Below are 12,948 nucleotides of genomic sequence, written 5' to 3'. Positions count from 1 at the left end.
AAGTAATACCAGTTATATCCTAAAACACAAATGTGCATTGGGAACTTCTGTACTAGAGAAAGGTCAAATTGGGGTTAAGGTTATGGTCTGACAGGTTGACTGTTAGGTTAAGAAGGCTTTTCCTTTGCTAGAAGAGGCTCCCAGGATTACACCATTGGCAACTGCAAATAGGCCAGTAGAAGCCATATAGAATTACTATCATTTGTCTTCACTGCCATTTTCCTTAAAAGAACAAAGTTTTGAAGCAGACTCAGAAATGAGCTTTAGTGTAATTTCAGTCGGTCTCAGTAACAAATTCAAAAGCAACAAGAATCTCCCTCACCTGGCTGTTAATGCCTGAAAGTTTTAAAACAAGGAGACAAAACCCTTCATTCCTCAGTCAAAAATAATGAGCTTAAATATGCAAATATTGATTCAGGCAAGACATTGATAATTCCATTCAATTAAACAAATGCAGACTTAGCATTTTCTATGTACAAGGATGCTATGTGCTATGGGGGGATGGATTTCAGAGGCATTTTAGAGGAGGAAGAGACAGGACTTATATGTGACTTGTGGGGATAAGAGAGAAAGTGAAAAGTGACTGGGATTTCTACTGTTAACTGACTGGGAAGTCTGTGACATTTACTAAGGGGATATGAGAGGTAGAACAAGTTCTTGGAGGAAGATAATTAATTTGATTTAGAATATTTTGAGTTTGGTTTTTCCATCAGGACGCCTTTGTGAATATGAGATGCTAGTAGGTTTATTTACCTAGTGCTGACACTCAAGAGAGCATCAAGGCAAATTGTCCATTGAGTTCATCATCAATGTCTTGAAAATGAATGGTATCTCCCAGGAAACGACTGTTTAACAGAAAAGACAGAAGGCGGGAATTGAACCCTAGGCATTGCTTAATATTTAGGGAGCAGAAGTAGAAGATGGAACCAAGGAAAGATATTGAAAAGAAGCTGTCCAGAAAATGAAAGTCCAAGAAAGTGCATTGCTAGAGAAAGTGAAAGTATCACCAAAGAGGGACTGACCAGCGATATTAAATATCAGCGCCAGGTCAGGCAGAGCAGCTGCTCAATAAAATGCCACAGAGAGGGTTGAGTAGAACACAAATGAAGAAGAGTTGGCAATTAGGAGGCCATTGGTGAATTCCAGAGAGCCACTTTTGTAGCATGATAGGCCAGAAACCATTTTGCAATTGGCTAAGGAAAAAAAGAAAATGAAACATCCGAACAAGCAAAGACTACTCATGTGAAGTTTGGTGGTAAAGAGGAGGAGAGCAGGCAGAAGCTTAGTGGGGAGGCAGGCTGAAGGAAAGAATTGTGGAGTGTGGAGAGAAGGCAGCCAGTAGAGAGGGGGACACTGAAGAAGAAAATGTAGGTGATGATAACACTATGGTGGCAGAGCCTGGTGGACATAAGAGCTCATGGGTGGAAAGAACAAAGGATTTAGAAATATTTTTTTTGTGGGGAATGTCAACAAGGAGACATCAGGGATAAATGGAAGTGTTGTTGAGATGCAGTAATGACTCAGTTGATGTAATTGAACATGAATTTGTACTGAAGCCCAGCTCCTTGGTGTTAAAGACCCTATTTGATTCATCTTTATACCCGAGGGTCTAGAACAGTGTCTTGTACATAGTAGGCATTCAGCAATTGCTAGCATGAATGAAAGAAAGAATGAGTGAGCAGAATCAGTAAGTGATCGTTGTCAGAGAGAGAGAAAAATTGGACAGTGACATCTATGCAAGGTCAGGCAAATTGATTATTGCACAAAATAAAGAGGTGACAGAACCTAACCTGCTAGAAAGATTATTATTGAAAAGACTGACCAGCGTCCGAGCTGGGTAGAGAAGGAAATGGAGCCAGGGGGTGACAACTTGGACTAATTGCACGTGTCAAGGTGCTGAAGGTCAAAGAGCAAGTTTAGTATGAGTCGCAATCGTGGGAGACCTAAAATCTTCCTGGTAAAGATAATTTTAAAGTTTAACATAGTGGTGAAAGGGATCATCTTCCAGTGTGAATTAATGATATCAGCACTTTCCTGTTTTATAGGGATGGGGGTATTGTGAGTAGTTAAGCGCGAAGCTTAAGAGGGAGGGTTTGTCACCAAGGAAGGCTAAGGGCAAGGGGTGGAATACTGGACACAAGGAAGACTTTGCAGATTTCACAGCTTTGCCAATGGTTGGCTCTGTCAACTGCAATTTAGAAAAGATAATTAGAAATAATCTAAGAGTTATTAAGATTCTCTTTTTAACCAAGGCTGAGCTTGATATAAATGACCCTCATTTTCAGGAAATGCATTAATTGAAACATTGGACCTATTTCTCAACCTTCTGAAAATCTATACTGATTTTGTTATCTTGATAAAAAATAACTTTATGTATTAGAACCCCAAAAATTGCCACTAATTAATTTTATGTATCTGTGACATAATATTTCAGTAGTTTAATTTTCTTAGTTGTGAATTTGTCTGTGCAAGAGTAGCTATTCTAAATATTTTTGTTGCTTTTTTGGGATCATTGTGTAGCTGCTGAAAACAAATCAATGTAAAAAGACAAGTTGACCTGCTAAATCATTTTATATTTATACCTGCCATTTACTTCATATTGCAGATTACATTCAGATATTTTGGCAGAGACTTCTTCAATCCTATTGTACCTTTTTCTTAGAAATATTTTTGTAATAAGTGACATCAAAATTAAAGAAGAAAATCTTTTCTGTGATAATATTAAAGGCAATGAGATTTTCCCATCTCAACAAGTAAGTGAATTAAAGTGACTAAAAACATGTCAGATTCACTGTATTATTTTCTTGATGTTTTAAGGCCATGTTTTTTGAGTGATTGCATAGCTTGTTTGGTGAATGGACTGAAAGGACATTGTCTGATTATGCGACTTTATGTGATATTTCATATAAGTTTCACAGACCGGAGTTCATGCTCTTTCTCTTCTTTTCAATTTATTTCTTTCCCCCCGGTATACAAAAATACTATATATTTCAGACATTCAAAAATATGTAACATATAAAGTGAAACCCATTGTAATCTTATTACCTCTAAGAATATAACAATTTTGCTTTCATATAATTTCTCTAAGAACATATACCTAGACAAATCTGTTATTATTATTTAGGAAAATGGGATTATGATCTACTTGCTATTCTGCAACTTGCCTTTTTAACACTTTTATAATATATCTTGCACATATTTTCATGCTGGTATATATCAATCTGTCACATTATTTTCAATTATAATATTGTCTTCATGGAGGCAGGAATGTAACCTGTCTCCTATTGATAGATTCTCAGTGTGGTTATGAACATTGCTGTATGTACATCTGCAACTCTATAATGCTCTTGCATTTAGTAATGATCCTACATTATTTTTTTTTCATTCCTGCTCAAAGTTCACTTTTCTTTCTCTCTTTCCTTCTTTAAGTATGGAGGCTTTAGCTGTCTATGTTTTTTACAGTTGCTATTTCCTACCCATCCATTAACTAATTAATTAATTAACCAAGACATTGTTACATGGGACTATGCCAGTTTCTGGGGATATAAAAGTGAAAAAAATGATTCTTTGCCCAAGACAAGTTCACTGTCCTGTAGAGCCCAAGTACTCACAACCGTCATCAACCTGTTCCTACTAAATTGCCTTCAGCTTCTTCTTTCAGCGTATTCAGTCTGAAAACAAAGACAATTTTCAAGTACTTCAATGAATTCCGGAATGCTAGACTACCATTTTAGTAAAAACTGATTATATGGAAATTTCTGGTTACCACTCAGACAGTTTCTTTGTACATAATCTTGAATGTATATATATATATATAGAGAGAGAGAGAGAGAGAGAGAGAGAGAAATAAGAAATCTTTCCCTAGGAAAGGAAAAAGAGGAGTAAGAAAGGATTACTATTCTTTTTAAGTGGCATTTACTCTCAAAACCTTAACGTTACATTTTACTATCATTTAAATTTAAGTAGCAAAGTATAATTAGCAGAAGCAGAATAGGAGGTTAGCTTGGTTTACTGAAAATTTACCGTTTTCTTTCAAATCAAAAATGGAAATGAGAACCTGTTAATCAAACGGGGGCAATATTATAGAGATTTTATATATTTTAATTGTTATTATAATTTATATTTTTGAAAACTAGATTTTTTAAAATATAAAAATATAGCCAACTTTTTAGCTTATCGATAAAAAAACTGGTTTCTGTCATGGTACTTGTATTGTTTCATGAAAAATTCTGAAGTTTAATTCTAAGATCGTGCTATCTATAGGTAGCATTATTGGAGAGTTAGAGTTGTTTCTGAATTTAGATTTTTCTAAAATACAAAAACTCATGTTATTTTTAGCCAGAAGGATCACATTTTCTACCCTTTCTTCTCTTTAGAGACACATAAGCTAAGCACCTATGTTGAATCTGAGTAACAATGCCTGTTTCTTTACAGGTTGCCAGACTGATTGAATGTGAGAGAGTATTAGTGGCATTGGAACTTAGCAACTTCCTAAATGATTGCAGCTATGCGCTTCAAGCTGTGACTCAGTGTTATGGCCTTCTTGCTCCCATAATCTATCACAATATTGTTTTGGTACCTGTTGTACAGGTAAGGGTATTCCTCTCCCCAAGAGAAGGGAATCTTTATAACAGCAACTTAACAATTCATTTTAGAAAAGAAAAGCCATGTATCTTTTATAAAGGGCAAATAGGTCAGGAACCAGTATTATGAAATTTTAGGAGTTAACTGAAAAACACTTTAATAAATTCTATGTCTGGGCAAATACAGATAAGGACACAAAATGGATTTCTCTGAAAATATTCGTCCTTGTTCCTGTCCATACTTAAATATTGGCAATTTACCTTTCTAGAGTTTTAAAGTTATTTTAATTTTTATGTTCTTGTAGTGTCAGAAACAACAATATTTATTCAAGGGATGTTGTTAAATCCATCATCTGGGGAAAAATGTGATGGAAGACCCAAGACAAAATACCAGGTGTGTTGGTGATGGAGGAGTTAGGATTTATGGAAAAAGGGTAGCTGAGACCTGGCTGAAGGGATTGTAGAGTTTTTATGTTTCTTAACTTATCACCATGGATTTAGTGGCTTGAAAGGACACTCATTTATGATCTCATAGTTTCTGTGGGTTAAGAGGTTGGATATAGATTAGCTGAGTCTTCTGTTTAGGGTCTTACGAGGTTGAAATCAAAGTGTTGGCCAGGGCTGTGATTTCATCTGAGGCTGGAGGTCCTTTTCTGAGTTCACTGTTATTGAGAGAATTCATTTCCTTGAGGTTTTACATAGGAGGTCCTTAGCTCCTAAAGGCCAACTACTAATTCCTTGCCACATGACCTTTCCACATCATGGCACTTTGCCTTTTCAAGGCTGTAGGAGAGTCTCCTCCAGTATGCTGTGAGGAGCCTTATCTAGGGTAATGTAATCATGAGACTGATGAGCTCATCACATTCAGGAGCCCTGTTCACACTCAAGGGGAAGGAATCATACAGGGCATGTACACCAGGGGGAAGAATCCTGGGGACCATCTTAGAATTCGGCTTACTACGGGGAAGTAATGAGAGATATAAGATTTTGCTGCTGAGACTTGCAGAAAGTTATCGCCATCATTGTCACTGTCATCGTCAGCATCATGATCATCATCACTGAGACAATTTTTGTCATCCTAGAAGATGTGAGTGAACTCACACAAAGTCCAAAAATTTTTAGTACTTGATTGGGAATACTAACTAGACAGCTTGAGTAACTTAAAAAAGATTCACCTTGGAGGGACTCTACGGAGCATAAGTGTGTCTCCTTCTCCTACATTCTCGACAGCTGCTGGAGATCTGGCCCCAGAGTCCAAAATCTAGACTCATAGTTGACAGCCTTCTGGGTCAGTTGTAAATAGATGGAGCAGTTTTCTCAAGGGTGGAGTATGGTTCCTCCAAAATCCAAAGGTGCTGACCTGGCATGGTCTTTCTTTTTAAAGGTGAGAGATGCCAGATGTCAGACCTACTTTGGAGGGGGTATCCCAGCCTCCCCCAGATATTTAATGTGGCAGCCCTCTGAATCATCATTGGGTCTATTTCTACCCATTGGAAGGTGTTTATCAAGGTCTTCAATGTACTTGACATTTCTTGATCATTAAGTCTGATCAACATGATGTCATTGATATAGTGGCCCAATGTTTTGTTTTGAGGAATGTCCAGAAAGTTTATATCCTTTCACATAAAATTGTGTCAGAATTTATAAGAACATTCATTGTCTTGGGACAAGACTTGAAATGCATACTTTTATCTGTCCAGTGTTAATGGGAACTAGGATAGAAAAGAAAACATTAGCTATATCAATGCATACCTTTTAATGTGTGTTAGCTTAGCAAAGATACCACATTGGGAACAGCAGCCGCTCAATTGGCTGAGTTTACAGTATCCACTGTTACTTTCTAGAATCCCACTGATTCGGGATACCTTTGGCTAGAGAATGGATTGTAGCTATGGGAAGTCTTAGGAAAGAAGTCTCTAATTGAATTGTATTGTTTGGAATTGGAAAAGATGAGTAGAACAGAAGGGAGTTTCCGGAAATAGGCCTCAATATATATGAGAATGTAATATGTGACAGAGTTGCCATTCCCATTCAGTGGAAAGAGAATGGACATTTTTACTAAATGATGGTAAAATGCCTGGATGGTCACCTGAGAGAAAATCGAGTTTGACTCCTATTTGTACCATATACTAAATGTCCAGATTTATCAAAGACTTAAGTGTAAAATAAAGCAAAAACTTTAGGAAAAAATATCTTAGGAGATGACATATGCAGTCCAGGGTTTGGGGGGAAACATTTCTAACCAAGACTGCAACAAAGAACCTATGTGCAACAAAAAGGACACTAACAAAGATAGAAGAACATTTATAGATTTGGAAAAAAGCATCTCCAAATGTGACAGAGGGCAAATATATATACAAGTATAACGAAAAGTCTTGCAAACTGACAATAACCTAATAGAAAAATAGGCACAGGATATGAATAAGCAGTTCACAGGAGAGCAAATTCAAGTGAGTGAGAAATATATGAAAAGATGCTCAAATTCTGAATATTCATAGAAATTCACATTAAATTAACAATGGAATATCACTGGCAGGATTGAAAAGATTTGCTGGTGAAGATGTGGGACAATTGCATTCTCATTCATACATGGGGAAAATGTGAATTGTTACAAGCATTTGAATTTTGGTAAAGTAATTTTAAATTAAATTAAATCTAATTTTAAGCAAGATTAAAAACAAATATACTTGATGTGATAGTCCCTCAGTTAGTAATTTATCCTATAGAATAAAATTTTAATAAAATTAAAAATACATTTATCTGACACAGCAATTCTTCTGTTAGTAATTTATCCTATAGAATAAAACCTCCAGTTGAAATAATGCCACTCCTAGTTCCACCTCTTGGTTCCTGGACCTGCGGAACCTACTGGGACACAGTGCTACATGCTGTCATTGGTTTAGAATGTATACTGTGTTCTGGAGGATGGTATCTCATCTTCACTGGGTATCATCTCAAAGCCGGCATCTTGATTGCTAATCATAGTTGGCAACTGAGCATGTAAAAGGGTATTTACTGTGACATTCTTGGTGTTGGCAAAAGAGCTGGTGACAAAGAGAAGTAACAGTACTCCCAGATTGTACAACCATGAAAATATGCACCATGAAGTCCTGGAAAAGGCTGAGTAAATTATGCCTGATCCACACCAAATAATATTATGCAGCCATTAGAAACAATGAATTAGAGCTATACCTGTAGATTTAGAGCATTTCTCACCAGACATGGTTGTCCAGAAACCATGTCTTATGAGAAATGTTCACAACCAAAGGCATGGTTGAAGGAAAAAATACACGATTCAGAAAAGTATATACAAATCCCATTTTGTAAAACACCAACCCTCCTAGGTACGTTATATTTTTATACACATATATGTATTTATATTTATATGGGCCTCGGGAAAACTCCAAAACTACTAGGGTGTTCACATGATTTAGGGGTATGATATGGTAGTGTGGGAGAGGGTGATTAGGGTGGGGAGGAATTTTAAAAATCTTAGAGATGAGTGTACCGTAACAATGGTAACAGTATTGTTAGAATGAGAGCTTGAAGCAATTAATGTGCCCCCAAAGAACCAACATTCATATATTAATTTGTCCTTTGGGTTAATCTAAATGATGAATAGATTGATGCAATCTCAGCGCTACTTTTGAAAAGCTAAACTTATTCATCTAGCTCTTGATCAAATTTAAGATCATATAATATGAAGCAAGGAGAATAGGAAGTAAACACCAATATTAATTGATTTCCTGAGGTATAAATGTTTGGTTTTAATTTTAAAGGAACTATTACTTCAAGTACCTGGAATCACTATGTAATATTTAATATGCCATATAATCTTCCATCTGCTTTTTCAAGGTCCTTCTATACCTGGATGTGATAGTTTCTCAAATGCATGTAACATTCTGACTATATCTTTTAAGATATTTATCAAAATATGCTTTGTTTTATAGTCATTTGTGTTTTTATTTTATTCTTTCCACTAATTTTCAAGTTGCTGTAGGTGAAGGACTAATCCCAAAATTGAACGTATCAACTTTATCTCAGTGTACTTTCCTTTATACCTAATAAACAATTTATCAATAATTATTGATAATAATAAAATTTTATGTCTTAAAGCTTGCATGATTTGAATGGAACATTTTGTAATGAAATGAGTAAGGATGACATTTTAAAACAGAAATCATTGTGATTCTAATTTTTAGATCCTGATAAAGTGTATAGTGGTTTTGCAAGGACTACCAAATATTGTCTGCTCGAAGAAACATACTGCGAGCTTTGAAAGTATACAGCACATGATAGCTTGTTGTATCTTCTACATAACAAAGGTATTTATCTCATTCTTTATCTAGTATTATAAAATTTAGGAGCAATGATGATTTGGAAAGTCTACTTTTAATCACAATAAGAACACGTTTAAAAATAGCACCCCAAAAGCATTTTTAGATCAAAAGCAAATGTAGAGGTTAAACATTATAGAATAGCAATCTGTTGTTGAACTTTTTGATGAAACTTTAGTTCACAAACTAAAATTTGATGTTACTGAAATAGCATTTGTGTATATATATATATATATATTTTTAAAATTATTATTATTATTATACTTTAAGTTCCAGGATACATGTGCACAACGTGCAGGTTTGTTACATAGGTATACATGTGCCATGTTGGTTTGCTGCACCCATCAACTCGTCATTTACATTAGATATTTCTCCTAATGCTATCCCTCCCCCAGCCCCCCACCAGGAGGCCCCGATGTGTGATGTTCCCCTTCCTGTGTCAATGTGTTCTCATTGTTCAACTCCCACTTATGAGTGAGACCATGTGGTGTTTGGTTTTCTGTCCTTGTGATATTTTGGTGAGAATGATGGTTTCCAGCTTCATACATGTCCCTGCAAAGGACATGAACTCATCTTTTTTTATGGCTGCATAGTATTCCATGGTGTATATGTGCCACATTTTCTTTATCCAGTCTATTGTTGATGGACATTTGGGTTGGTTCCAAGTCTTTGCTATTGTGAATAGTGCTGCAATAACCATACATGTGCATGTGACTTTATAGTAGAATGATTTCTAATCCTTTGGGTATATACCCAGTATTGGGATTGCTGGGTCAAGTGGTATTTCTAGTTCTATATCCTTGAGGAATTGTCACACTGTCTTCCACAATGGTTGAACTAATTTACACTCCCACCAACAGTGTAAAAGCGTTCTATTTCTCCACATCCTCTCCAGCATCTGTTGTTTCCTGACTTTTTAATGATCGTCATTCTAACTGGTGTGAGATGGTATCTCATTGTGGTTTTGTTTTTTTTTTTTTTTGAGACGGAGTCTCGCTCTGTCTCCCAGGCTGGAGTGCAGTGGCCGGATCTCGGCTCACTGCAAGCTCCGCCTCCCGGGTTCACGCCATTCTCCTGCCTCAGCCTCCCGAGTATCCGGGACTACAGGCGCCCGCCACCGCGCCCGGCTAGTTTTTTGTATTTTTTTAGTAGAGACGGGGTTTCACCATGTTAGCCAGGATGGTCTCGATCTCCTGACCTCGTGATCCGCCCGTCTCGGCCTCCCAAAGTGCAGGGATTACAGGCTTGAGCCACCGCGCCCGGCCTCATTGTGGTTTTGATTTGCATTTCTCTGATGACCAGTGATGATGAGCATTTTTTCATATGTCTGTTGGCTGCATAAATGTCTTCTTTTGAGAAGTGTTTGTTCATATCCTTTGCCCACTTTTTGATGGGGTTGTTTTTTTCTTGTAAATTTGTTTAAGTTCTTTGTAGATTCTAGATATTAGCCCTTTGTCAGATGGATAGATTGCAAAAATTTTCTCCCATTCTGTTTGTTGCCTGTTCACTCTGATGATAGTTTCTTTTGCTGTGCAGAAGGTCTTTAGTTTAATTAGATCCAATTTGTCTATTTTGGCTTTTGTTGCCATTGCTTTTGGTGTTTTAGTCATGAAGTATTTGCCTATGCCTATGTCCAGAATGGTATTGCCAGGTTTTCTTCTAGGGTTTTTATGGTTTTAGGTCTTACATTTAAGTCTTTAATCCATCTTGAGTTAAATTTGTGTAAGGTGTAAGGAAGGGATCCAGTTTCAGCTTTCTGCATATGGCTAGCCAGTTTTCCCAGAACCACTTATTAAATAGGGAATCCTTTCCCCATTGCTTATTTTTGTCAGGTTTGTCAAAGATCAGATGGTTGTAGATGTGTGGTGTTATTTCTGAGTCCATTGGTCTATGTATCTGTTTTGGTACCAGTACCATGCTGTTTTGGTTACTGTAGCTTCGTAGTATAGTTTGAAGTCAGGTAGCATGATGCCTCTAGCTTTGTTCTTTTTGCTTAGGATTGTCTTGGGTATGTGGGCTCTCTTTTGGTTTCATATAAAACTTTTTCCAATTCTGTGAAGAAAGTCATTGGTAGCTTGATGGGGATGGCATTGAATCTATAAATTACCTTGGGCAGTATGGCCATTTTCACAATGTTGATTCTTCCTATCCATGAGCATGGAATGTTCTTCCATTTGTTTGTGTCCTCTTTTATTTCATTGAGCAGTGGTATATAGTTATCTCTTGTCTTCTAGTTTTTTAATTTGTTTGCTCTTGCTTCTCTAGTTCTTTTGATTGTGATGTCAGGGTATCAATTTTAGATGTTTCCTGCTTTCTCCTGTGGGCATTTAGTACTATAAATTTCCCTCTAAACATGGCTTTAACTGTGTCCCAGAGATTCTGGTACATTGTGTCCTTTTTGTCATTGTTTTCGATGAACTTATTTATTTCTGCCTTCATTTTTTTACTTACCCAGCAGTCACTTGGGAGCAGGTTGTTCAGTTTCCATGTAGTTGTGCGGTTTTGAGTGAGTTTCTTAATCCTGAGTTCTAATTTGATTGCACTGTGGTCTGAGAGACAGTTTGTTGTGATTTCTGTTCTTTTACATTTGCTGAGGAGTGTTTTACTTCCAATTATGTGGTCAATTTTAGAATAAGTACGATGTGGTGCTGAGAAGAATGTATATTCTGTTGATTTGGGGTGGAGAGTTCTGTAGATGTCTATTAGATCTGCATGGTGCAGAGATGAATTCAAGTCCTTGATATTCTTGTTAATTTTCTCTCTCATTGATCTGTCTAATATTGACAGTTGGGTGTTAACGTCTTCCATCATTATTGTGTGGGAGTCTAAGTCTCTTTGTAGGTCTCTAAGAACTTGCTTTATGAATCTAGGTGCTCCTGTATTGGGTGCATGTATATTTAGGATAGTTAGCTCATTTTGTTGAACTGATCTCTTTACCATTATGTAATGGCCTTCTTTGTCTCTTTTGATCTTTGTTGGTTTAAAGTCAGTTTTATCAGAGATCAGGATTGCAACCCCTGCTGTTTTTTTTTTTTTTGCTTTCCGTTTGCTTGGTAGATCTTCCTCCATCCCTTTATTTTGAGACTATGTGTGTCTTTGCATGTAAGATGGGTCTCTTGAATACAGCACACCAATGGGTCTTGACCCTTTATCCATTTTATCAGTCTGTGTCTTTTAATTGGGGCATTTAGCCCATTTACATTTAAGGTTAATATTGTTATGTGTGAATTTGATCCTGTCATTATAATGCTAGCTGGTTATTTCACCTGTTATTTGATGCACTTTCTTCATAGCATCAATGGTCTTTACAATTTGGCATATTTTTGCAGTGGCTGGTAGCGGTTGTTCCCTTCCATGTGTAGTGCTTCCTTCAGGAGCTCTTGTAAGGGAGGCTTAGTGGTGACAAAATCTCTCAGCATTTGCTTGTCTGTAAAGGATTTTATTTCTCCTTCACTTATGAAGCTTAGTTTGGCTGGATATGAAATTCTGGGTTGAAAATTCTTTTCTTTAAGAATGTTGAATTTGTCCCCCACTCTCTTCTGACTTATAGGGTTTCTGTCGAGAGATCCGTTGTTAGTTTGATGGGCTTCCTTTTGTTGGTAACCCAACCTTTCTTTCTGTCTGCTCTTAACATTTTTTCCTTCATTTCAACCTTGGTGAATCTGACAATTATGTGTCTTGGGGTTGCTCTTCTCGAGGAGTGTCTTTATGGTGTTCTCTGTATTTCCTGAATTTGAATGTTGGCTTCCCTTGCTAGGTTGGGGAAGTTATCCTGGATAATATCCTGAAGAGTACTTTCTAACTTGGTTCCATTCTCCCTGTCACTTTTAGGTACACCAACCAAATGTAGATTTGGTCTTTTCACATAGTCCCATATTTCTCGGGGCATTTGTTCATTTCTTTTCATTCTTTTTTCTTTAATCTTGTCTTCTTGCTTTATTTCATTACTTTGATTTTCAATCACTGATATCCTTTCTTCCACTTGATTGAATCGGCTATTGAAGCTTGTTTATGCTTTACGAAGTTCT

The 12,948-nt window shown here is 36.7% G+C and overlaps 1 protein-coding gene across 5 annotated transcripts in view; it reads left to right on the top strand.

Moving 5' to 3' along the window:
• Positions 1–12,948, top strand: part of LOC105483784 (cilia and flagella associated protein 54) — a 383,346-nt gene that overhangs the window by 98,722 nt on the left and 271,676 nt on the right. For all 5 annotated transcript variants that reach the window (XR_011608938.1, XM_071071285.1, XM_071071284.1 and 2 more), the window contains exons 24-26: positions 2,606–2,753; positions 4,435–4,590; positions 8,786–8,908. Coding sequence is in view for 4 of the 5 variants with exons in the window: in XM_071071285.1 (XP_070927386.1) it covers positions 2,606–2,753; positions 4,435–4,590; positions 8,786–8,908 (427 nt within the window). In the remaining variant the exon portion in view is untranslated. The remainder of the gene's footprint in view (positions 1–2,605; positions 2,754–4,434; positions 4,591–8,785; positions 8,909–12,948) is intronic.

The sequence above is a fragment of the Macaca nemestrina genome, chromosome 10, assembly GCF_043159975.1.
Source record: "Macaca nemestrina isolate mMacNem1 chromosome 10, mMacNem.hap1, whole genome shotgun sequence".
Classification (NCBI taxonomy): Eukaryota; Metazoa; Chordata; class Mammalia; order Primates; family Cercopithecidae; genus Macaca; species Macaca nemestrina.
This window is presented reverse-complemented; position numbering and strand designations above follow the sequence as displayed.